This window comes from Malaya genurostris, chromosome 3 (genome assembly GCF_030247185.1).
Source record: "Malaya genurostris strain Urasoe2022 chromosome 3, Malgen_1.1, whole genome shotgun sequence".
Lineage (NCBI taxonomy): Eukaryota > Metazoa > Arthropoda > Insecta > Diptera > Culicidae > Malaya > Malaya genurostris.
Window position 1 is genome coordinate 65,461,309 of NC_080572.1, and position 25,422 is coordinate 65,486,730.

Genomic DNA, 25,422 nt, shown 5'->3' on the forward strand with positions numbered 1-25,422 from the left:
TGTCAAAACTTGCCTAATTTTTTCGGGATGACTGCCTCATTTAGCCACGTTTAAAATAAGAATACCACAAATCTTTGTTTTTAATCCGAATGTGGATAACACTTCTCAAACTTTGTGGGCTTGCGTGGTTTTATCCCTTTAAAAAGCAATGTTTTATCAATAAACGGAAATCGTTATTTTCATTTTTTCATAAAATAATAAGTAACGTCACTTATATGTCGGTAGGCTTAGTGTTTGTAGTCCGATTGACGTGAAAGTTTCACACCTGTCATCTTAAGTTTGGAACTTTCGGAAAATGAGGTTAGTATGACATTTCTTTGAATCAGTCCCGGGACCTTTCAACTAAAGTGATATGCACATCAGCGGCTGGACCGTTTGTGGATTTATTCTGTGCATCGTTCGACCCGCACGAGACACATTTTGATCGAAATTCGGCAGTTTTTTCATATTCGAGGATATTGCAGGGTAACCTCAATCACGAACTACTGGATGAACGAGTTCAGCACCTTCCATCATCAATCCCAACAAACTAAACTGTTAGGGTAATCTCAGAAAGTTAATTGCGAAAATTCACTGACATAAATAAGTTTAAAGGGAACACAAAAGACTGCTGCCTCAATGTTCAAAACAAATGTTGGCAGTAATTTTGACACTAGTTGAGTAGTCCTACGTCAACCATTTGAACAACTCCATAGTAGTTTTATGTCGTATTTAACGCTTAAATGTGCAATTTTGTTTTGAAACAAAAACTCGAAGACGTTTAAAACTTCGAATTTACGCGTTTCACGCAAAGTTATATCGTAACAAAATATTTAAAAAATCGATCTTGCTCTTTTAAGGGATAAATAATTTTCATTAGAATTAAGGTATACTTGAAAATAGTGGGTCATACCCACAGGCAAGGATGGCTTTTATCGTATCAAAGAACGTTCACTGGCAACTCTTCACACGATTGAATCAGTGCCATCAAAGAGAAACGGAAATCATCGCAACAACAAAAACCCGGCATGGCTCATTTAACATAGAATCGACACCAGTGCGAGAGCGAATTCCTCTCGATGACATTTCTGAGAATCAAAGGTTAGCACGCTGCTGTGGGGATCCTCTCTGAAGCAACAAACGGTCGCTTATTCTCGTTTCGCGATCCGATTCTATACAGGCAGTTAATAATTGCGATAGAATCATTTTACTATTGCCGCTTATTCTAACTATGTGCATATAACCTTTGTATAAGTTGTGTCTATGAAAATGTCTGTGAATGCTCCACACAAGGGTTTTGAAATATTGCAACCTAGTATGAGAATCATCAAGTTGAATCATCGATTCGATTTTCTGCGATAATTGTCAACTTGCGATTCTCTCTTGGGAAATTCCACACAGCAACGATCATTATCAGACTGTAAATTTTTTTTAAGGGCGTGAAATACTCAGAGTATGAAGTGGAGCGAAGAAATGTAGTAAAATTCTTTCACGGTTCATGCATTGAGAGACACGAGTTCTTGTAGCATCTACTACCGGATTGAAAATGTTGTATACAATATAGATAGCAATATAACAGCTTCTGTCAAATTTTCGGCAATCACCAACACTGCCCACAGGTATGAAAAATTACCCACCTGAACTTAACAAGTTCCACCGGCCGTGCTGTTGGTTCCAACCTTTCATTAAACTGACGTCTGTCTGTCACATGAGAGCGCGTGTGCAAAGTCAATTCATGGAACGAAATAATTTCTGGTTTATAAGATATTTATTCATTTATTTATTCTCATTTTCATCTGACCAGAATTAGTCTCCATGAAGTGCATGTAGATGGGGAAAAGTCCACTTGAAATAAATGTAAAAACCCCACATCTCCAAGATACAAGATTTAGGACTTCGTGAGCGTACATTGATTTAGTTTCGCGAGAGTATATTAGGAGCATCAATATGACCTGCAAGTAGCTTACCTACACAAAGGTTACTCTAGAAATATTTCGTCTATTGACTGATATTTCCATTTATATTTCTTCTGCTCATCATTGCTTAAAGCCACCATCTCCGCCTAACAGTTCAATTTGAACCGTTGAGCAGACGCAAAGCACTGATGATCCGAAGGCGAAACGCGAAGAAATCTAAACAAAAAATGACAAGGATCAGCCCCATGGGGTTGTTCGAGCCATTGATGTGGAACAAGGCAACCAAAATTTCTAATGATCTACAATCAAACAGTTCAATCAATCGTCACACTTTCGAATCCGCAATTGAAGGAGAGTCTGCCTCGATTGATCTTGATTAGGAACCAACACCAGACATTGTTTGTTTTGTAGCCGACGAAATTACACCAATATCCCAAATGTATGCAATTATATATTTGTACATACTCGCGATACTATTTTCATATTAAACCTTCTCCTCGCCCAGCTTGTGTTCAAGTTTTGTATGCAAGCAGTTATTTTTATAGCGTTGAGTTTCTCTACCATTCTGCGATTTCGGTTGAAGCGATAAAATTTTTCTCATTATCAATCGAGTTCATCTTATATAAATTAGAAATTAATCTTAAGCACTCAAAATTTACCCTGGGGTAGTTGTCAATTTCTCAGGCGAAACGACATAACATGGAACTTCATCCGAGCTTGCATGACACAAGATCAGAGCATACCAATTAAAGCTACAAATCGTTTTATGGCACTTTTTGTCTTGCTGTCTAGCAACAACCTACCTCTAGCATGCTACGCGTAGGACTGAAACGTTAGCTATAATTTTGCTTCTATTTAAAGATTCGCGTGCTTCCAACAGCTTCGCTTTTGCATCGATTGACCAATCAGAGTGATGCTTTCACTTTGATATATCGCTTACTGCTTCAAAACCGTCGTCTTTGGAAGGAAAATCCGATATGCCGGAGATTTTTAGCAGACAAAATAGGACACTGCTCGCTACTAATCAAAATTTCAATCATTTATAATTGAAAATACGTGGCATGATACATTCAAATCGAATCTTAGAAATATTTCCAATCAAATAATGAAATAATATTAATAATTGAGAACAGTAGGCGTCGCCAAAAATATCGGAAGCAAAACTTTTCGCTCCTGTTAGATTTTGTTCCCGAAATTTGGAAAATTAAGTCATTTTCACGGAGTAAAACCGGTATAAAGTGTGTAGGAAGTGAAAGTGAAATAAATTAGTAAAATTAAATTAGTCATGATTGAAAATGAACAATCAAAATAAGTCAAAAGTACAAGAGACTACGGAGTAATCTCTCAAACTATCAGGTAGGAGCATTAGCGCAGCATTTTAAATTTCTGGATGCTCAGATTATGAACGCATTTGCGGATGAGTATTTTCTTTTTCTTGTATATTCATATACAATATATATTTATTAAGTATTGCGGCCTGAATCTATATCTATGACGTAAATTTCGTCAATTCGTTTTTTTTTATTGAATTTAGACCCCGGTATACAGAATTTTGATTGGAAATGAAATTTTAAATTACTGTCGAGTGGACTACTTAGCAGTGCGGTACAACTTCATTTCAATCGAATATTTTTTGGTGAAAATGAAATTTATGGCCGTTGACTATCAGCATATCCCTCTCATTTATTTTATTTTTGTTAAAATTTGAGGTTTACTGTAGTAGAGTGCTCGTCAGTGTGTGCACACATTCGATTTCAATTGAATTGAATGAAGTTTTACAGCACTGCTACTTGGTGACCACTTTGTCGAATAACCGTTAAATTCCTCACACACAAGGGGCTGGGGTCCGCTAGAAGATTGATAGTACCTATTAGCGCTCTCCGGACCAGAGCTTAAAATTGTCACGCATTCTCAATGAAAGAAACCATTCCAGCAGTCTCATTTTCAATGTTTTACTGTCTCATTCGTAAATGACCGACACCAGAACAAACGAAGAAAGACGAAGCATTTTCGTTTCTCATCGAAAAAATGAGAGAGCATAATTGCCAACGTCACTCTTTCCCCCCTGACAAGACGAAACCAAAGTAACGTCTTCAGGGAGCATCAGCAGAATTTCAATTCTCATTTTTTCATCGATGATATTCACGATCAAAAACTTATCACTCTCTCAGAGGGCACCCCATAGTAAAGTAAGTCGTATTCACGACAAAATATAAATACATTGTGAAGCATGAATACAGGGTCCGCCATGTAACTTTTTTTTAAACATGCAATAAAACACAAACGGTTCATTCGATTTCAAAATTTATTTTTCTCATATTAAAGTAATATAATTTCATTCAAATGGCTGCCTCGGCTGGCCTTGCAGTACGCAGCTTTATTTCAGCTATGGCTGCACGAATGTTGTCCTTCAAAGCTTGAATTGTCTCTGGCTTGTCCACATAACACTTATCGTTGAAAGCTCCCCAAAGATAATAGTCTAACGGCGTCAAATCACAGCTCCGAGGCGGCCAAACAACATCTTCGAGGACTGTGCGCAGAAGATCGATCGTAGCGTTGGCTGTGTGGCTCGGAGCGCCGTCTTGTTGGAACCAACTGGTGTCCAAGTCTTCCTCTTCAAGTAACAGGATCGCTAATCATGGTGCGGTAGCTCTCGCCGTTGACCTTGGCGACGGCTCCTGCTCATTTACGAAGATAAATGGGCCAATGATGCACCAAACCGTCACTCTCTGAGGATGCATCGGCTTCTCCACGATAACGTGCGGGTTTTCCGTCCCACAGATGCGACAATTTTGCTTATTAACAGACCCGCCGAGATGAAAATGCGCCTCATCCGAGAAGATGATTTTTTTGCACACATTCCGCAACATTACCATGATTTTCAAAGTAAAACTGCACTATTTTCACACGTTTCTCAAGCGTACACACAACCATTTTCGTTCAGCGGAAGGATACAACTAAGTTTCTGTCAAATCAGAAGTGACATTAAGGTTACTAATGTCGAAATAACCGCTAGTTCAAAAATAAATGTTAGATGGCGGACCCTGCAGATTTTCAATGTCTTTGGTATTTTATACTCATTTACAAATGTCAACAAAAGGGAGTAATATCAACTCAAATTTTTCGAGAAGCATATTTACCCAAAATGTCGTAATACCCGTTGTATTAAATTTTGGGTAGGTATGGTTTTTACGAAACTGTGTGACTTTTGATTCGATTCTTTAGCGGCCCTTACACGAGCATTATTTTTGTCATTTTTAATGATGACTAAGTAATGATGTATTTCAAATTTGACAGAAATCTCGTCATTACTGACCATTACACGTTCATTGAAATGATATTATTTTTTTATTAATGACACTTTTAATGATCGTGTAAGGTCCGCTTTTAGAGCCACAAGTAAGCGTGCTCATTATCTTCACACACAAATAAAAATTCACTTGAAAAATCACGTAAAATGGTTCCAAATGTCTAATTGAATATTATACGTGACGAAAATGAATGTTATGCGAGCATCCCCTAAAATGAATAGAGTATCATCAGTTCGTTCACGTGTATTGACCAAACATCAAACAATGTACGTGTATTCCCGGTGTGAAAAAATCAATTTTGAAAATGGTGAACAGTGAGTCCTTCAAGTGTAAGTAGTATGAACATTCGCAGGAATTTTTTTTTGGTTGCAATTTTTTACTACAAAGCAAAATGAATTATGATTTTGATTTAAATTTATCTGTCAACTGTGCCCGTTTTGTAAGCCTCACAAACCCACACCCACGATGTTAACGGTAGCTGGTGGTTTTTACAGCCATTGAACTTCTGTGCCACCTCCGGTGAAACCCTCAACGAGTGAACACGGTGAAAATTTGAGGTTATAAACGATTGCTAACAGGGGGAATCTGAGGCAAAATGTTTCGATTTTTTCAAAAATAGACATTTTCCAACTGGCACAGATATTTATAACAACTTAAAGATGATCGATATAACAACTCATTAAATTATTCCCAAACTTGGCACAGGTACTTTCTGCAATTCAGAGGTTATAAGAATATTTTTTTATTTTTCTCCACGAGCTTAGATATTCATTGCAAAGATTATCAAAAGAAGGAAATTTGTAGAAAGTACCTCTTAAAAGGGGTGTTTATTGTAATTTTTTTTCATATTTGTTGACAAGCAAGAGGAGGGGGGGGGGGTTGTCTTCGCAGATCTGGACGGCAAGAAGGGGGTTTTGAACACCAATTTTCATCAGCCATTTTTGTAAAACTTCAATATCGGATATGGTTGAAACGATCACTCGGGAAGTCAGTAAGTTTAGTGGTGCATCCGAGCATCTTGAAACCGAAACATACTGAGTCGCACGCGAATAATATCAATACTGAAATGTTTACTAACAAATATCCTTCTCCCGTGACACTTGTGGAGTGCGCAGTTGTATATACGGCCTCTAGTAACAACAAGTGTTGGACTAACATCCCTTCCCATTCCTTAGACGATCTACGTTCGGGCCTGGCCGGCGCTGGTACTGACCAATAAATTCTGGGGTTACCAGAAGATGTACATTGAAGGATGATTTACCAGTCCCAGGTCGGATCATCTAAAAACTCCCTGTACAATTTCAGCTAATCCCGATCAGTAACGGAGTAGCAACCAGGGGTGGTCGCTCAAGCTCAAGCTCAAACAAATGTTTTATGAGTCAAATTGTCTCGGTCCGTAAATCTAGTGCTAATTCCATGAGTTCAATCCTTAGGAGACGGCAAGGACCCTAATGTCAAGCATTTTTTGCAACTCCCGACAAACTAAAAGTTTAGTGTCGTCAGAATAGAATGAACGGCATTCCGGCGGCAACAGCGTTAATACATCATGGATGAAGATAGAGAACAGTAACGAACCCAGGGTACTACCTTGAGGAGCTCCAAGTAGCTCTAATTTTTTCGACAGAATTTCGCAATCAACCGGTTCAAATGCTACGTTGAGGTCAACATAAACCGCACCAGTTCCGCAAACCGCGATCCATGTTCCGTAAACAGTTCGAAGTGAACTGCAAAAGAATGATTTCGCGGTAATTGTAATGAGTTTTTTTGCCAACATATGATTATCGGAAAATGGAAAACTAATGCATTTACAAGCGAAAAAGTGGAAATATTGTTACAATATCGTTATCTGGAAATAACCGATCCACGTTCAACGACGAGGAAAATTTGCGTCAGTGATAACTGATAATGGAGATTTTTTATAATGATTATAGCAATACCGTTCACACGAAAGATGGCTGTTGCACACTGCTGTATTACCCTGGCCACCAATAATGGTAATGGACGGTATCCATAGCAAACCCACTCCGACTCGAAATACCATCAAAAATAAACCATAACTCATTAACCGGATGCCGGTAATTCAATAAAGCTCCGCACACTGAATGGGTGATAATCAAATATTATTTTTATGACCATGGGTCATTTTCGTGTGCCCAGGCATGCCACTCGCACGCTATACATGACTATTTATGGAATTCAGGAGCACCATCGTCGTTCGTTAGTATCATTTACTTCTCGTGTAGTTTGGCTGGCTTGGCTATGGTTTGAAACTATTTTTACAGCAGTTACCATTTCGTTCGAGCTGCGGTACGAGCTCCGAGGGTCATTTATGGCGCACGGGCGCATTGAAAGGTCGAAAATCAAACCGGAGATAAAAATACGCAAAAAAAAGCATAATCGTTATGGTGATCGGTTTCCGTTCACACCGGATTCAGGCTATTCACAAACAATCATTCAAAGGATGGTTCCAAAAAAAAAAAGAATTGAAACCGCTCTCACGTATAGATTCGGTACTAAAACACACACACACACACCGCAGCGCTTTGGTATGACTTTTAATGGGCTTACCTTCTGCTGTCGAGACTTCTCTTTGGCAATCTAAATCTAGTTTATTGGCGACTAGGAGGATTGGTGCTGGTTGACTACCTTTCACACGACTGATCACATTTCGCATACTGGAGATGTCCTGTAAATGGAGAGAAGATAATGGTGTTACAATGATTGAATAATCCGGTTAAACATAGACGAAAGCATTGTGCTGAAACCTGTAATCTACCATGCTTCTCCGTTCGTCGGAGCTGATGGAGAAAGGCACGGCTCAAAGGCACTAGACGGGTGCCAAAAGCGCAAAGTCCAGTCGATTCGTTGACTTTCGTACGCACCTACCGCGTCGTTAGTAATGAAATAGAAGTCATTAACTTTGCATTTCGTAGTTCTCTCGTCGTCGTCGTCGGTGAATGAAACGACGGTTGTCTGGTAGAGTGCGTTTTGTGTCACACAATCCGGAAATGGTGCATTTGGAAATAAAAAGATACATATATAAAAACATTGTATCTGTCGAGAAGGCGGCTACTGCATAACACTGGTAATGAATACCAACTGGCGGACTGCGTACTCAGGAAATCGTCGTGCAGCAGTCGGGTCGAAGAAAGTTTACTGACGAGCAGGAATCGTAAAAAATGTTCGAGCTGAGAAGTAACTTTTTATATCTATTCTTAAAGCACATAAATGTCAAACGTGTCATTCTAATTTATACTGAGCAGGTAGTCATCAGAAGAAAATGACAGACAGAAAGATAATTTGTTTCTGTAATATGTAATTTTAGAAACACTAAACTTTTGACACGCCTTTTGCCGTGTCGGCCGAACCTAACAGTTATCAGTATGTTACAAAAGAGTGTGAATACTGTTACAGAAGAATAACATATTCAGATTTACGTTCAATTAGTTATCTAAGGAGTGTATCGATAAGTAGTTAGCAACATTCAAACAGTTATTACTCTGAAATGGCTTAATTTTTTGCAGCATGTTTTGCGGTGACATGTTTGTTTACATGTCAATAACAGCTGCGCAATCAATTGGTTTCGGTGCGGTTTATCGTTTCAATGATAAGTCGAAGCGAAAGAAAATTCTGCACACTTGGTGCTCAGAAAGTGGTGTCACGTACAACGAAATTGCAAAACGGGTGAAAGTGCACCACACCAGTGTCAAAAATATTATCGAGAAGTTCGGTAAGACCCTTTCCACGAAGGATTTGCCCCGATCCGGTAGGAAAACGGGTTCCAGCCAGCCTGGCCGGGACTTAAAAGTGGTTGAGTACATCAGGAAAAACCCATCGGCGTCGACGCGGGATATGGCCAAACAGTTCAACACCAGCATCGAAATGATTCAACGGATCAATGTTCGGAACTCCCTGAAAACGTACAAGAAACAGAAGGTGCCGAAAAAGTCCCTGGTACAGCAAGTTCAGGCCAAAACAAGAGCGCGAAAACTGTATAACCGGATTCTACAGAATAAAGACGGATGCATCCTGATCGACGACGAAACCTACGCCAAGGAAGACTCTCGAGCGCTGCCCGGACCGCAATATTATACGAAATCGGTGTACCAGGACCTGGACGACGCTGACACCACGGTGGCGATGGAAAAGTTTGGGCAGAAAGTGTTGGTCTGGTAAGCAATTTGTTTCTGTGAATTGCGATCGTCGATTTTTTTCACGAAGGGCATAATTAACGCCAAAGTGTACGAGGAAGAATGTTTGAAGAAGAGAATGCTGCCACTGTTCAGAAAGCATAAGACTTCTCCTCTCTTCTGGCCGGATTTGGCTTCAGCCCACTACGCCAACTCCGTTCTACAGTGGTTGTCAAAAAATAATGTACAATTCGTGGAAAAGGACATCAACCCACCGAGCTGCCCGGATCTTCGGCCAATTGAAAGGTATTGGGCACTTTCGGAAAGAAGGTACAGTGTCCCAAATATGCAGGAGTTAAAAAAAAGCTGCCACCAGGAAAGTCACAAAAGTAACTGTGCAGAATTTAATGAAGAATGTCAAGTCCAAAGTGCGAGCGTTTCACAGAAACTAGGATTTTCTTCAATATAATCAGTGAAATGCATAAAAATGTAATTTTTCTACAATATATCGAAAACTGATGTCAAAATATGTTTTTTTTTTTTCGCTTTTTTATTCAATAATCAATGTTGCTCACTACTTTTCGAAACACTCCTTATTTCCCGAGAGGATTCAGAGATTTTTCAAAAGTGACACCATTCTGCTTTTCTGGAAAAATGTAGAACGTTTCGCAATACATATGTATGAACAGAAGTAAATTTGATACCCCATAAGGGTTGCCAAACAATCTGCTAATACCTTTTAGGGTAGAAACAGAAGGGATTGCTTCAATCCAGGAAGTACGATGAACTCCTCTGGCTATTGATCCTTACCATATTGGGTGAAAAGCGATAGAATATCCTTCAATTGTAGCTCACCATACACAGATTATGGAATAGTGTGGAGAGCCAAAGACCCGGGTACGTGGTTGCATCAATGCGGGACAGTTACATATCAGATCCTATGAAGTACGCAATCGCATTTACACAAATCACAAAAATAATACTCAGCACGCTGAATAGTAGACATGTGATAGTTGAGTCTGCAATGCCCAGTCAGCGCTCTGATCAGCATCCTGCAATGATGCTAAAATCTGGTGAAAAACGTAGGGTTGACGTAGGACTGCATTCGAGATGTGTATAGATAGCAATCGATTTGATACCGTTTGACCGTTCAAGATTTATAGTATTGAAAAGGACCATTCAGTTTCAAAAGATTGCGTTTGTATTCTAGAAAATAGGGTGGCAGTTTAGGACATTGGAATTCGTTTGTAGCTTTTTCACAAAGGGACGGTCCCAACGGTCGCAAAAATAGCAACAAATAAAATTTTGATGTCAATTATGTCGTTTCGGATTTGCATATTTCTGTGAAAGAAACTATCAAAATGCTGCCGGGTTTCATTTCTGGCATTCAGAAGGACCAAACTGAGCAATTCCAGAAATGCTTCCTTCTCCGATTTGAATGAAACTTAGCATATGGCTTCAGTATGACCATAAGTTTTGAACCGATGGAGAGGTCAATCCGACTCACGACTGATTTTTAAAAAGGGTGTATGTATTTTTGCATTTCACAAAAATTGCCTTTTTCAAATCGTTGTAACTCGGAATTAATTGTACAAAATGGCGTTCAGGAAGAAGTTGTAGGGAATCAAAAGGGCACTCTCAAAATATATACACTGAAAAAAAAATTGATTTTTTTCTTAATAAATTCAAAATGAACCAAAAAAATTATACTAAAAAAATCAGAGTTTCGATTTTTTTTTGATAATTTTTATTTTAAAGCTCTTATTAAAACTTACAGATAAATGGCTATCCCATCAGTGCCTTTTGAAAACTAAGGTCTTCAATTTGAGTTCGACATGCGATCACTGAATTCGACCGTGAATCATTCGAACTGAGTGCTTTTAAAGCTGCCTGATCCACATCACAGATCCTCTGCTGAAGTGCCGATTGTATTCCACACAGAATCGCGTAGATTTCTGTTTGGAACACAGTACAGTATCTACCAAGTGAATGAGACTGCTCTAGCCTCATTTCACAACAGTAGACACCAGCACCAGCACGACCACCCAACAGAGAACCGTCCGCATAACAAACTATGTGTTCATCAAGTTGTCGTTCCAAATAACCAGTCAAGCATTCCTCACGAAGAGGATAGCTCCTATTGAATGTTTTGAAAGGAAAACTTCAAGTGAGAGTTAGGGCACTAGGAGCGAGTAAATACTCATCCCACGTAACCATTTGAGACCACAAGCGAGTGTGGCTAGTAGCATAGTCTATAGGGTTTCTGTTCCAAAGCCATGTAACCTTAAGACGGTATGCACAAGATAATGCTTCTTGTTTTATGAACACATGTAGTGGTTTAATGCACAGTAGCGCCTCTAGAGCAGCAGTAGGAGTTGTCGTGAATGCTCCTGTCATCGCTATTAGGACCATCCTTTGGAGATGATTTAGCTTTGACTGAGCTGTCGCGACTTCTCCTTTCTGCTACCATACAAGACATCCATATGCTAAAATTGGTCTAACAATAGTTGTGTAGATCCAATGAATGTATCTGGGTTTGAGTCCCCATGATTTTCCAAAAGCTTGTCTGCATTGACCGAAAGCCATGCAAGCTCTTTTAATCCTGAAGTCAATGTCAGCATACCAATTCAGTTTTGAATCAAGAATAACTCCGACGTATTTAACTTGATCAACCACAGTACCCCTGAACCGAAGAACTGTATTGGACGAGCTCCTGTGATTATCATACGATAAGTATAATAATCACCATTGGTGTTTTGCCAAAATTACGATTCTAGATGTAAACAAAACGAGTCATGATTTCGGGAAAATAGTATATTTTCATTTTATGATAATACACAAAAAAAAAAGTTCTGGGATCATGATCCATTAGAACTAATTCCGCTGAAATTTAAGCGTAACGCACTTGACGTTGTTGGGACGTAATTTCAGGTGTGTTTCTACTACGATAGTAGTCATTGCAACATGAATTCAGGCGTTAGGTTTTATAATATGAAGGTTTTGAATATGAATTAAATCAAATGATGTGATGAACGTATTTTAAGTAATGTCTCAAATGATATACTTTTGAATTGCAAAACAGTGAAAAGCACGACGAATTTCTTTTAATCTGAATCATTACAAATTAAAATATGTTTTTTTTTTAAACGACGACGCCTAAAATAACGTGTTTACTTGCGTTCATTGCTCCAGTTTTGATTTTGTGTTTCCGAATTCAAACACTTTAACAAACTGCATGAAAAAAACACGTGTAAATCAAACTTCTTAAAAACAAACTCTATGTCGAATTCTTGCAAATACCGCGGAACGATTTTTCCTTATTTTGGTTTCCAAAAAATCGTTTGCCAAATCGTCTTATTTAAAATCTTTATGTTGTCAAGTCTCTATCAGTTGAAACAACACAATTATGAAAGGAATGTACCTCAGTATGAAATAAATATTTTCAGCAGCTCGTGTTTTTCAATGTCTGCTTCTTGCCTTACCATTGCTCTATTAAGCAATCTATCACATCACTTGAGGAAGAGGGTTCAAAGTGATATACGGGTAGAAAATCGGAGTTACGAGCTCTGAAAGAAATACATTTCTCAAGTAACGCATTTTCGGACCATGATTAATTTTCATGGTAAAAGACTTATTGCTCATGGTTTCATGACAAGTTAGAATGATTCATGTCATGATTATTCAATCATAATATCAGTAACGGATTTGTTTCCGTTAGGATTTACAGATAATCACACCTGACAACACCATTGTTGAACAGATCGCAGGGCTTACTGCATTAAATCAAAGAGAGTGGTAATGCTTATACCGGTCATCAATATATGATAATCGTCGGCAAAACCATAAGTCGGAAATCCAAGGTTATTATTATTTCCTTAACAAACCATCAGCGACTAGTTTCCATAAAAGTGGGGATAGTACACCACCTTGAGGACATACACAGACACTTAGCTTTGTAATCTCTGCTTGCCGAAGCGATGAACAAAGAAGTCGATTGCTAAGCATTGCGTGTATTCAGTAGGAAAAAAACCCAAGATATTCCGTTCACGACTGCATTGTTTAACCTTCTGCAGCCATTCAGTCATCGGCACGGAAATACACCTTGACTTGGGAGTTACTTTTTTTGTGGCCTTTTACGACATGGAACAGGAAACCAGTGGATCACTTCTTGGTAGAAAATAATTCCACCGGATGCCACACGGCTTACCTGTTTGATGGACTTATACCACCGGTACAGGTGGACCGTAGCTTTTTTCTTAGCCAGTTGGGAAACCGCTACCGACACTACACGGCTATCTAGGCTGCTCAGAGAGGGAAGTTGACATTAATGGTCAACTTCCATGGATGGCCGAGCAGCCGTAGAAGATTTTTGCTCTTCAAAGATAATTGTACAGATACTTCTTGCTCTTCAAAGATGATCATTAGGACATTTTCAGGGGAGGATAGTGTGTAGCAAGTATCCTTGACATGGGGGGAGGGGGTCAATGACGAAATTTATGTAATTTGAAGAGAATCGACATTTAGACTAGAAGGAGGGGTTTTTGAAAATATATTTTCATCTCCCATTTTTTTTTGTAAAACAAGAGAGTGAAAAGAATTTCAAGGACGTAGTAGATAGTATTGCTGTTGTTAATTCGAGTGCAACGCAAATTTCTTTAAATAATTTCAAAGGATCTGGTTCCATTTTGCCGGGAAATTTAAAGAACTAAGGGAAAATATTCTTCATCTCCCTATGAACGCGAGTATATTTAAGTCTCGGCATTACTACGAAACAACTAAACGAATCGCCACCAAGTTTGGCACATGTACCAAAGGTGGCAATCGACATTTTTTTGAAAAGCACAGATACTTTCTACACTACTCAGGGTAATCGTGGAGAAGATCTGTAGTAAGTTCACTGACAAAAAGGAAGTTAAATTAAAATAGATTATAAAGTTATTTTCAGTTCGCTTTCACATCTCATCCAAGTCAGTCGATAAAACAAAACCGCTTACGTTCGGGACGGAAGAAACCAAGTACAGTATTTTGTAGTGAACAATAGAACGACCTCGACATGAGTGAACCAAACGAACAAAAGCTACAGTCGCCACTGCGAAAGAATACAATTACTAGTGGCAGTGCTAAACTCGACCTTCGGTACGAGAACTTGAAGGTTTGTTCAAAGAGCAAATGCATATTGATATTAAACGTGTGCATCTACTACAATGCAACAAGACGAATAATGTTGTTTACATCCAGTTTTATATGCAAATCAATTCGCGAAAGACAATAATAATATGCACTATGTGGAGCACGACAACATTAAGTACAACATTCCAGTATATATGGAAGATAGTGCTATAGAAGTGCGTGTACATGATCTTCCCTCAAGCGTCACCGATTCTTATATTCGCAAAACTATGTCCCAATACTGAGAGATTCTCTCTATCGAAAAAGAAAAGTGGAAGAATTTTTCCCCGGTATTCTAAATGGCGTACGTTTGTTACGCATGCGCTTGAAGAGGCCTATACATTCTTATGTGACATTCGGTCAAGATACAAGAATTCCGTGCAAATCACTTGTTACCTATGGCAATCAGATGGCCACATGTCGATATTGCCAAAAAGCTGTTCACTACGGTAAGCCATGTGATAAACTGAACAAGGAGATAACTACACCAAAGGACAACGGTGTTTCCTTCACACCAACCCCAAGCAACCTGTGACAGTCACCAACAACAATGAAGTATCCCCTTCAACGAAACCATCCAACGTAACCCCTATAGAACAAAGTACATCAGCTGCAGTTAACAGCTTACCATCGAACCAACCAGCAACTGCAAACAATGTACAACAAGGCGCATCTACAGCAACTAGCAACGAAAAGAAGACGGAAATCGACAACAATACCATCAATGCGGCAATGGATGACGAGACGAACCATGAACAAACTGCCCCTCAACCCTCGCAGGAGGTTAATGGAAGCTCCTCTTCCCCTAGAAAAAGGGTGACAACGAGATCCAATACAAAAAAATTTATGTAAAAACTCAGCTAAATCGGCCACGTAAAGCTTGTACGCAAATAGGCCTGAATAAAATATCTTTTAAATAAAATGACGAAATTTATTTAATTTGTAAAACAAGAGAGTGGAAAGAATTCCAAGCACGTAGTAGATAGTATTGCTGTTGTTAATTTGAGTGCAACGCAAATTTCTTTAAATAATTTCAAAGGATCTGGTTCCATTTTGCCGGGAAATTTAAAGAACTAAGGGAAAATATTCTTCATCTCCCTATGAACGCGAGTATATTTAAGTCTCGGCATTACTACGAAACAACTAAACGAATCGCCACCAAGTTTGGCACATGTACCAAAGGTGGGAATCGATATTTTTTTAAAAGTACATATACTTTCTACACTACTCAGGGTAATCATGGAGGAGATCTGCAGTAAGTTCTCTGACAAAAGGGAAGTTAAAACAAAATATTAAATTATAAAATTATTTTGAGGGTGAGAGAGTGGAGTAAGTGCCCCGAACATGGAAAGTGTAAGGGAAAATTTTTCGGGTTTTATGAAAAATTGGCACTTCTTTACGAGTACAGTATATTTCTAGCAACCAAGTGAGGTTCACAAAAATATTCACAAGAGGGAGGGGGAATAAGTATTCTCAACATTGATCTGAATTGACGAAATCATACAATTAATGTGTATTATTATGTAAATCGAGAAAACTGTCGACTCAAGCAGATTGATCATTATTCTATAGGTTTTCCTCCCCGATGAACGACCAAAATGGTTAAAGCCTTGGTAAAATAAATTATATAAAAACGTCATTCTATAGTACGAATGTAGTTATGATGTTAAACAGCCTTTCGTTATAAAAGAAACATTATCAGATGGAAAATTTTTGAGCTATTGATGTTGTCATACAAATATTTATAAAGAGGAGGGAGTAGCAGGTGTTGCCATGGAAGCCAAAGGTATTGCAGATCGAATGTGACGAGGAAGTACGGAAGTACGTTACAGCACATGGAACTCGGAGGTTACTAAGAAGGTATTTAAATAGAGAAGGTGTTTTAAATGTTTCTAACAAAAGGATTCTAAATATTAAATTGACCCAATTTGTCAAGAATATCATGAAAATTATGATTATTGTGAGATCTGAGATGGAACACTGATCATTCGCGATCTGAACATGAACGGAGTATTGTTGTATCGAGTTTCCGTCTAAGTTTTGTTTCACTACAATCAGAGTATTTCACTAAGCAGGAGAACTTCGAGAATTTTGATCGGCCTTCCCTTCACGAAACATTTCCTAGCAACGCCGGAAAAATGTTGAATTTTTGTGTTGCAATTTACAAAATCAAAACCAATCCTATCGTCCTCTGTAGATTAGCATCTCACAGAATCTTTGAATCGAACCCGTTACTCAAATTTACCAATGGGTTGTCAGACATTTTTAAATTAATACTATAGGGATATGATTGATTTTCAACCTTTGAGGTAAATCTGTTGAACTAATTAAAACATATTTAGCCCATTTACTTACCTGAAATGTCTGGTGATTCGTTAGCGAGTACATAACAATAAAGCCATGACCGTTCTTAATGTACAAATCCCGCATCGATGCGAACTGTTCGGTGCCGGCAGTGTCCAGAATTTCGAGCACGCAGGGAGAGTTGTCCACCTGGAAGTCAGGAAGAAAAATGAGAAAAAAAATTGTTAAACGATTGCCATTATAGATCAGTAGGTACAAGTATCAGATCAATCCACTAGAAATAGAAACGAAGCAAGGATTCTTTTAAAACAATCAGGAATATATTTTTTCAACAACATTCAATCTGACATTTTTTTCAGTCGAATCGTATTTGGTAAGAAATCGAACAAACTTTTCAAACTTCAATTCCGAACGCTACCATCCCCCTGTTGTTTGTGAAAAACTGCAGCTCTTCGATTAGCAAAACGTCGTTGTCGTCGCCGTCAACACGAAAGTCAAAACGGTTTGTGCTGGTTGGAACTTTCGCTCCGGCAACAAAACAGCACAAACTTTCATCCCCAGCTCTCCAATAATTCACCGGGAAACGCCCATTGTAAAATTAGCACCTTTGTTCGTCCAGGGCTCGAAACTTGCCCAGCTTCCTCCTATGAACGAACTTCACCAACTATTCACACGAAACGAATTCTCCTGCTGTGCCAGACAGTTCCATCGGCGATCCGCATCCAGACCTTCCTGGCAAAGGGGCTCCCAAACCGACGCTATTGTAATCTATAATTACTTTTGTAAACTTTGTAAACTACTTAAAAAGTGAAGTGCTTTCATAACACCACTGAGCAGCCTTACCCGGCAGTGACGTCCGTCCGGTTAGCCGCTTTTTTAGGTTTTCCACCAGCTGCGTTCGATTCGACCAACCGAACCGTCTTCCGCCGCACAAGAAGGGCCTACAGAAAACCTACAGTAATCGTTCGATTTGGTCCGGTCGCTCTTGGGAAAACATTTCACACTTTGCTGTTTTCATGTCAAATACTGCTAATTGAAAGAGACCATTTTCAAACCATTCCAATCCGTGTCCGTTGTTGAATTGATTATGTGCCTATTTGGGATTAACAGAAGCGGTGATCTGATTACCGTGGACGTTCGAATGGTTGAACATTAGGGAAACTCTTGGGCTCGGCATATCTCGCCGACTATAGGGAAAAAGTTTGCAAAGCTCACTTGTTTTGTTATTTTGCCGGTTACCGGTTGAGAACAGCAACGAACAAACGTTTCGTTGCACCAAGCGGAGCTCAATGGGCTTGCAACTTCCACCGTACTGTCGAGAGAGTTGTTGCACTGGACAAACAGAGTGCAAACTGGATGAATAACTTTGGGTGGGCTAGCACAGGAAAATATTATCCAATTAACTAGTTTTCCTTGCCGGAGAAAAAGTTTAGCATTCTTCAGTTGCAGCATCGAAGGCAGCCGGGGAATTGCGAGAAGTCTCTGCTGCTGCTACTACGCTTTGTAAGATAAACGGACAAAGGATACTGTTTGACATTTTTCTGGTAGCATTTTGCGTCTCAAACGGAAAATGAAGGATTTCTCGATCATCTTCAAGGATGGCTTTTATCGTATCAAAGAACGCTCACTGGCAACTCTTCACACGATTGAATCAGTGCCATCAAAGAGAGACTGATATCATCGCAACAACAAAAACCCGGCATGGCTCATTTAACATAGAATCGACACCAGTGCGAGAGCGAATTTCTCTCGATATCATTTCTGAGAATCAATGGTTAGCACGCTGCTGTGGGGATCCTCTCTGAAGCAACAAACGGTTGCTTATTCTCGTTCCGCGATCCGATTCAATACAGGCAGTTGATAATTGCGATAGAATCATTTCACTATTGCCTCTTATTCTAACTATGTGCATATAACCTTTGTATAAGTTGTGTCTATGAAAATGTCTGTGAATACTCCACACAAGGGTTTTGAAATATTGCAACCTAGTATGAGAATCATCAAGTCGAATCATCGATTCGATTTTCTGCGATAATTGTCAACTTGCGATTCTCTCTTGGGAAATTCCACACAGCACCAATCATTATCAGACTGTAAATTTTTTTAAGGGCGTAAAATACTCAGAGTATGAAGTGGAGCGAAGAAATGTAGAAAAATTCTCTTCTCATGCATTGAGAGACTTGAGTTCTTGTAGCATCTTCTACCGGATTGAAAATGTTGTATACAATATAGATAGCAATATAGCAGCTTGTGTCTAATTTTCGGCAATCACCAACACTGATCATCTTTACAGTTCGTCATGTTCCTGAATATTTACTAATCGATTCGTCTCAAAACATGATCACTACTTCGCAAAATTACACAACTATTGAATGCTGGATGAATTCATAATTAGTAATGTTCACCTGCCACGTGATTAATTATCGATTAAAATCTTCATCTCATTCTTCTTTTGCCTTTCTCATATAGAAAGGCTATACAATCACTGCAAAAACCGACTTTTGAACCGAGGCTCAGAGGGCCGAATGCCATATACCATTCGACTCAGCTTGACGAACTGAGCAAATGTCTCTCTCTCTCTCTCTCTCTCTATGTGTGTGTGTATGTGTGACAAATATTGTCACTCACTTTTCTCAGAGATGGCTGAACCAATTTCCACAAACTTAGATTCAAATAACAGGTCTCATGGCCTCATACACAATTCCTGAATTTCATTTGGATACGACTTACGGTTCCGGAACTACAGGGTGATATGTACCAAAATTGTGAAAATAATGTCATTCACTTTTCTTGGAGGTCGCTGAACCGTGTTTCGCAAACTTAGATTCAAGTAAAAGGTCTCATGGCCCCATACAAAGTTCCACAATTTCATTTGGATCCAACTTCCGGTTCCGGAATTACAGGGTGGTATGTACCAAAATTGTGAAAATAATGTCATTCACTTTTCTCGGAGATCGCTGAACCGATTTTCACAAACTTAGATTCAAGTAAAAAGTCTCATGGCCCCATACAAAGTTCCACAATTTCATTTGGATCCAACCTCCGGTTCCGGAATTACAGGGTGGTATGTACCAAAATTGTGAAAATAATGACATTCGCTTTTCTCGGAGATGGCTGAACCGATTTTCACAAACTTAGATTCAAATAAAAGGTCTCATGGCCCCATGCAAAGTTCCACAATTTCATTTGGATCCAACTTCCGGTTCCGGAATTACAGGGTGATATGCACCAAAAATGTAGAAATTGGGCATCAAAAAAGTGAAAAAATTCATCACTCACTTTTCTCGGATATGGTTAAACCGATTTTCTCAAATTTATATTCAAATGAAGGTCCTTACTTTCCCATACAAAGTTACGGAGTTTCATATTAATCCGATTTCTTGTTCCCGAATTACAGGGTGATGTGCACCGAAACTGTGAAAATAGTTTCACTCATTTTTCTCCGAGAAGGCATTACCGAATTTCACTAACTTATATTCAATTGAAACGTCCAATGGTCCCATACGAAGTTCCTGAATTACATTTGGATTCGACTTTCGGCTCCGGAATTACAGGGTGATATGCATCAAATATGTGAAAATAATACTTTTCTCGAAAATGACTGAACCGATGTTGACAAACTTAGATTCAAATTAAAGGTTCTAAGATACCATAAGAATATTCCAATTTTCATTCGGCTTAAAGGAGGTAGAGTGCTTAGTGTAAAAATGTCAGTTTCAAGAAATTTTTTTTCATAAGCTACCTCTTTATATTTGTTAGTTAATTTTTCTAGTTTGCCGACCATGAGAGTCTGATAATTTGATAATCCCATAAAAGATCGACTGAATTTTATTCAAGCTCGACTACCAGTACATTTTTTTCTCCAAAATTCAAATCTTAGAAAATCGTAAATAAATTAGTAGGTTGAATGAATCGAATGTCACTATGCCGATATTCAGCTTTTGGTTGCCGAAGTACCAACATTAGTAATCAAATGTAATACGGTAGCAAGTATTTTGGCCACTTCATATATTTGGGCCCACCTAACAATTTTTATGGTTTTAATTGATGTAAGTAGCCCATGTTGCATCAATTAAAAGCAAATCTCATTAAATTACCTACAAAGTGGGTCAAAATAAAATCAATTCTAAAGTGGGCCAAAATACCTTAGTTACCCTAAAATGTAACTCACTTCTCTTTCTCAAATATGATTGAATAGTTTTTCACGGATCAGGGTCATTTCGCCGAAAGCCATTTCGCCGAAAGCCGTTTCGCCGAAAGTCATTTCGCCGAATGGGTCATTTCGCCGAATGAGTCATTTCGCCGAATGTCATTTCGTCGAAAGGGTCATTTCGCCGAGTCCTGTAATTGCCTTAATATTATAATTGGAATTGATTTAAAATAAAAACAAATGAATGTACGCCCGTTTTGTTGACCTACTATTGTACTTCTTGAATAAATATCGATTCTTGTACTCTTGAATAAAGATTGATTCATGAACTTCAGAGCGGAGTTCCTAAGAAAACTTGTTGACTATTAGCCACTAAGCATCAAAGCAATTGTATAGGTGTATCTAACAAGCAAATGTATGTGGTATTTTCCGTTTACTAAGTGAGAAAATATCTAATGCGGCTTCGCCACATCGATTTGATTCGTGTGCTACCGCTCGTTCGGACCTAACTAAAGCAAAGAAATCAGCTTTGAGTAGACCGGGCAATCGTAGCGGTTACAGGTTTGTATGCAAGAGGCCGCCGCTTCCGACGGTGGGTCGGCGGCCAACTCAGCCGGCGTCGCCTCGGCGGCTTTCTGCCGCCGAGACATCTTGGCTTCGGTTATGTGGCTGTGCCACATCAGTTATAAAGGAGGCATGATAACACAAAAAATAATAATATAATGTATTTGAAATTACCCTTTCGGCGAAATGACTTATTCGGCAATACGAGTTTCGGCGAAATGGCGTTCGGCGAAACGACTTTCGGCAAAATGGCTTTCGGCGAAGTGACCCGCTCTCGTTTTTCACTAACATAAATTTAAATGTAGTATATGAATGTAGCAGTATTATGTAACAGAAATTTTCAAAACTATTTTCAAAACTTTTTTAAATTGTAGTGTTTCGGGGAATTTATGCTGAAATATACAGGAGAAAATGAAAGTGAGAAAGGCATCATTACACCACTAGGTGGATTTAAACAGGTTTTTGAATATTAGTTTGATTTCCAACAAATTTGAATCAATTGCCAATGTGGAACAAGACGAATTAAGCAGAAATATGTAATAATTATAGTGATTTTAGTGGCTAAATCTAGTTTTTGAGGTAACGTCGCTACAAATCAGATGAAATAGGGAGCCATTAGCCTACATAACGAAAACTTTTTTTACGTTTAAAATTCTAAAATCTCCGGAGCTCCGATCAAAAGTCGGTTTCTTCAGTATTTCTAAAACATTTCTATAGCGAAATACCCAAAAAATTAACCTTCGTTTTAGTTGTTCAAGGTTAAATCGATATTTAGAAGTACTTGTTGGAGCGGATTTCCTTGTATTTGTACAAAAATACCCAATTTGACCATTATAAATTAAATCCAAACGAATTGAAGCTTGATTCTCAAAATTTTCGAATCTAAATTGTGATACATTCAGCCCCAGAAGCACCTGCTTGAACGGAAAATATTCGGTTCTGATCACAAACAGTTTGATTTTTGTTAGCGAATCAACTGTTCCGGCGGAATTACCACACAATATTGATCGAACACACGAGAAACCCCTCGCACGTGCAACAACTTCCACCGGTCGACGAGGCACCGATCGCGAACAACTATTTACATCAGTAAACAAGCCAATACGGGGGAGCTAATCGGAAATAATTAAGCAGCTACACTAGGCTGCCAGAGGCACACAAACAACAAAATAACAACGAATGACGGGCGGTATCAACATTCGGAGGCCTTCCGCTAGTACTAGCTGCCAAACACTGCATAGCCACTGGCTTCGTATATAAATAGGAAGGGAAACGGGATGTAATATTGGATCCAAACACATACACAATCCCCGGCAAACGGTCGAACGGGAGGTAGTCGATGCACTTGTCACTTGCCGCGTACAGACATACGAGGCTCAATCTAAACACATTAGCAGTACGGTACGTTCCTGAGTAGTAATTCCTGGAAACTAGCAGGAATTTTGCTGCCTCGGCAAACGGAGCAAGGTGGGTGCTGCATGCAACGAGGACATAAAAATAGAATTAAATTGATGCTATAACTTTCACCCTGGCACACCGTCAACTCATCGCGTTGGACCCAGAAGCGACCAATCTGCCGGTCCGAAGAATTCCTTCCGTGCCAATAGTCGGTAATTTTTCCCGAAACTACCCATATAGTGAACACGGAGAAGCAAGCAAACAGCGATTACGGTCGAAGGGTATCAAAACTAAATTATCCGCATAAAATGACGGCAGGTCAGAACCGGGTAGCAATCGGACAACACGTGAGAGAACGTGTCCTTTGCGATGAACGCGCACGGTGCACCTCCTCCGAGTCCGAGTAAAGAGGACATTTTATTGAGACCAGTAGCGGAGAATGAAAATTGACCGCCTCGGGTCCGATCCGGTCGGTTCGTTTATATTGTGCACTGCCGGGTGAGTTGTGAAGTGACGACTTTCTGAAACTACTTCCACTAAAATATGAACCGGTCATTCGGCTGATGTTGTAGGTGTAGTTTAACGGAATAATTAGATAAGCAACTTATTCCCTAATAACCAGATCGGTTCTTGTTGTCTGCAAAATTGAACTAGATCAGTGATTCCCAAACTTTTCTGGTCGAATGCCCATTTTGAATATATTATTCGTTCTACTGCCCACCAAGAAGAAAAAAAATTATTAAAATTCTCCGGGGGAAATCAATTATTAACTCAAGATCCTATCGATCAAACATCGGGTAAGCAAAATAAAAGCCAATAGAGACACAACGAAATCTAACACACAATTGATCAACCGGTTAATTAAACAGAGATCGTCTGGTAGGGGAAATGTGCAATAAGTTTTTGTGTGCGCAATTCTACCACAGAGGATCAACTAAAATGTGAACCACCAATACCAAGTTCCAAGTTACTACCGGGAAGTCTTCTGAGTTGTGTATCATCACATCCACAGTAGTTCAGTTGGCAGAACAATTTCCCAAAATGATTCGATTTGTAACTGCCTCTGAGAGCTGTGATGTCAGTTTTTCGATTTCGTTTTCGTTTCTTTTCTTTTTTTTTATTTTATCAGTCGGTCCTTTCGTTGGGTAAAACAGAAAAGTTCTGCTTTAGGCAGGGCCGGTGAAAGAGGTGGGTACGGTGGGTAGTACTACCCACCCGAAAATTCCAAAGGTGGGTTATTACCCCCCTGAAATTTCTAACGAAAAATAATAGTAATATAAGAATCATTTATAACAATAAAAGTAGTTTTATTGTAACTGAGAATAATAAATAAAACCAGAATTATGCCTGGAAAAAGAAGGCATGATCAAGAGACTCTTGGAAGTTTACATGAAGTAATCTGTTTGGCAGCTGTTAAATAAATTTGGGCAACAGTTTCTATTATACGGAAACCAAATGTTTGTTGCAGACAACGACATTAAGTTAAGGAATTTAAAATTTACTAAATGCCAAGCGTCTGCTTGAAGAAATGATGATGAAAAGTCGTAAACATCTGGAATTGAAGCCCACTAAAACTGCAAACTAATATGCCATGTGAAGAGATAGGCGAATCGGAAAATCTGCCAGGATTTTTCCCATACCAGTATAACTTTCAAGTTCTTTGCAAAAACAGGAAGAAAATGGTTTCCAGATTATCAGCAATGTCGACAAAATAACTATAAATACAAGAACAATATAAAGACTGTCCCAGAAGGTATGGACGCACTTTAATTTCGCTGTAAATAATTCACAAGTGTTAGATATTCAAATTTTATTCGATATACAGATAATATCAGACTACAACAACAGAATATTATTCTCAACATTTGCTACTTAGCCATTGTAGACTAGCTTCTTACAAACGTTCATCATTAAATTCCGTACAGACTTCTTGGCGACAAGTTTTGACACTTTTTTCCAATCTTTTTCGAACTATTGAATGGTTTCGGCTGCCGAGACATGTTTCCTAAGATGTGCCTTCGTTAATGCCCAAAATTCCTCAATTGGTCGAAGTTGTGGGCAACTTGGTGGATTCATGTCTTTTGGGACGAAAGTGACATTCTTGGAAGTATACCATTCTACCGTTGATTGCGAGTAGTGGCAAGAAGCAAGATCTCGCCAGAAGACAACAGGATCCTTGTGGCTTCGAATCATGGGTAGAAGTCGTTTTTGTAAACATTCCTTGATGTATATTTCGCTGTTCATTGAAGCAGTGGTGATGAAGGATTTCGAAATCTTACCGCAGTTACAAATTGCTTGCCAGACCATAGCTTTCTTACCAAATTTTTCGACTTCAATCGATGTCTCGGACTGGTTTAACACTTGCCCTTCTCGCACCGTATAATATTGTGGTCCCGGCAAGGATTTGTAATCGAGTTTCACGTAGGTTTCGTCGTCCATGATTATGCAGTTCAACTTTCCAGCAAGAATCGTATTGTACAGCTTTCAAACCCTCGGCCTGA

The 25,422-nt window shown here is 39.0% G+C and overlaps 1 protein-coding gene across 2 annotated transcripts in view; it reads right to left on the reverse strand.

Annotated features, from left to right (window-relative positions):
• LOC131437639 (ras-related protein Rap-2a) overlaps nucleotides 1–25,422 on the reverse strand; it is a 365,405-nt gene that overhangs the window by 17,320 nt on the left and 322,663 nt on the right. For both annotated transcript variants that reach the window (XM_058607114.1, XM_058607113.1), the window contains 2 exons: nucleotides 16,861–16,998; nucleotides 7,775–7,892 (listed from right to left, as the gene is read on the reverse strand). In XM_058607114.1, the coding sequence (XP_058463097.1) occupies nucleotides 7,775–7,892; nucleotides 16,861–16,998 (256 nt within the window). The remainder of the gene's footprint in view (nucleotides 1–7,774; nucleotides 7,893–16,860; nucleotides 16,999–25,422) is intronic.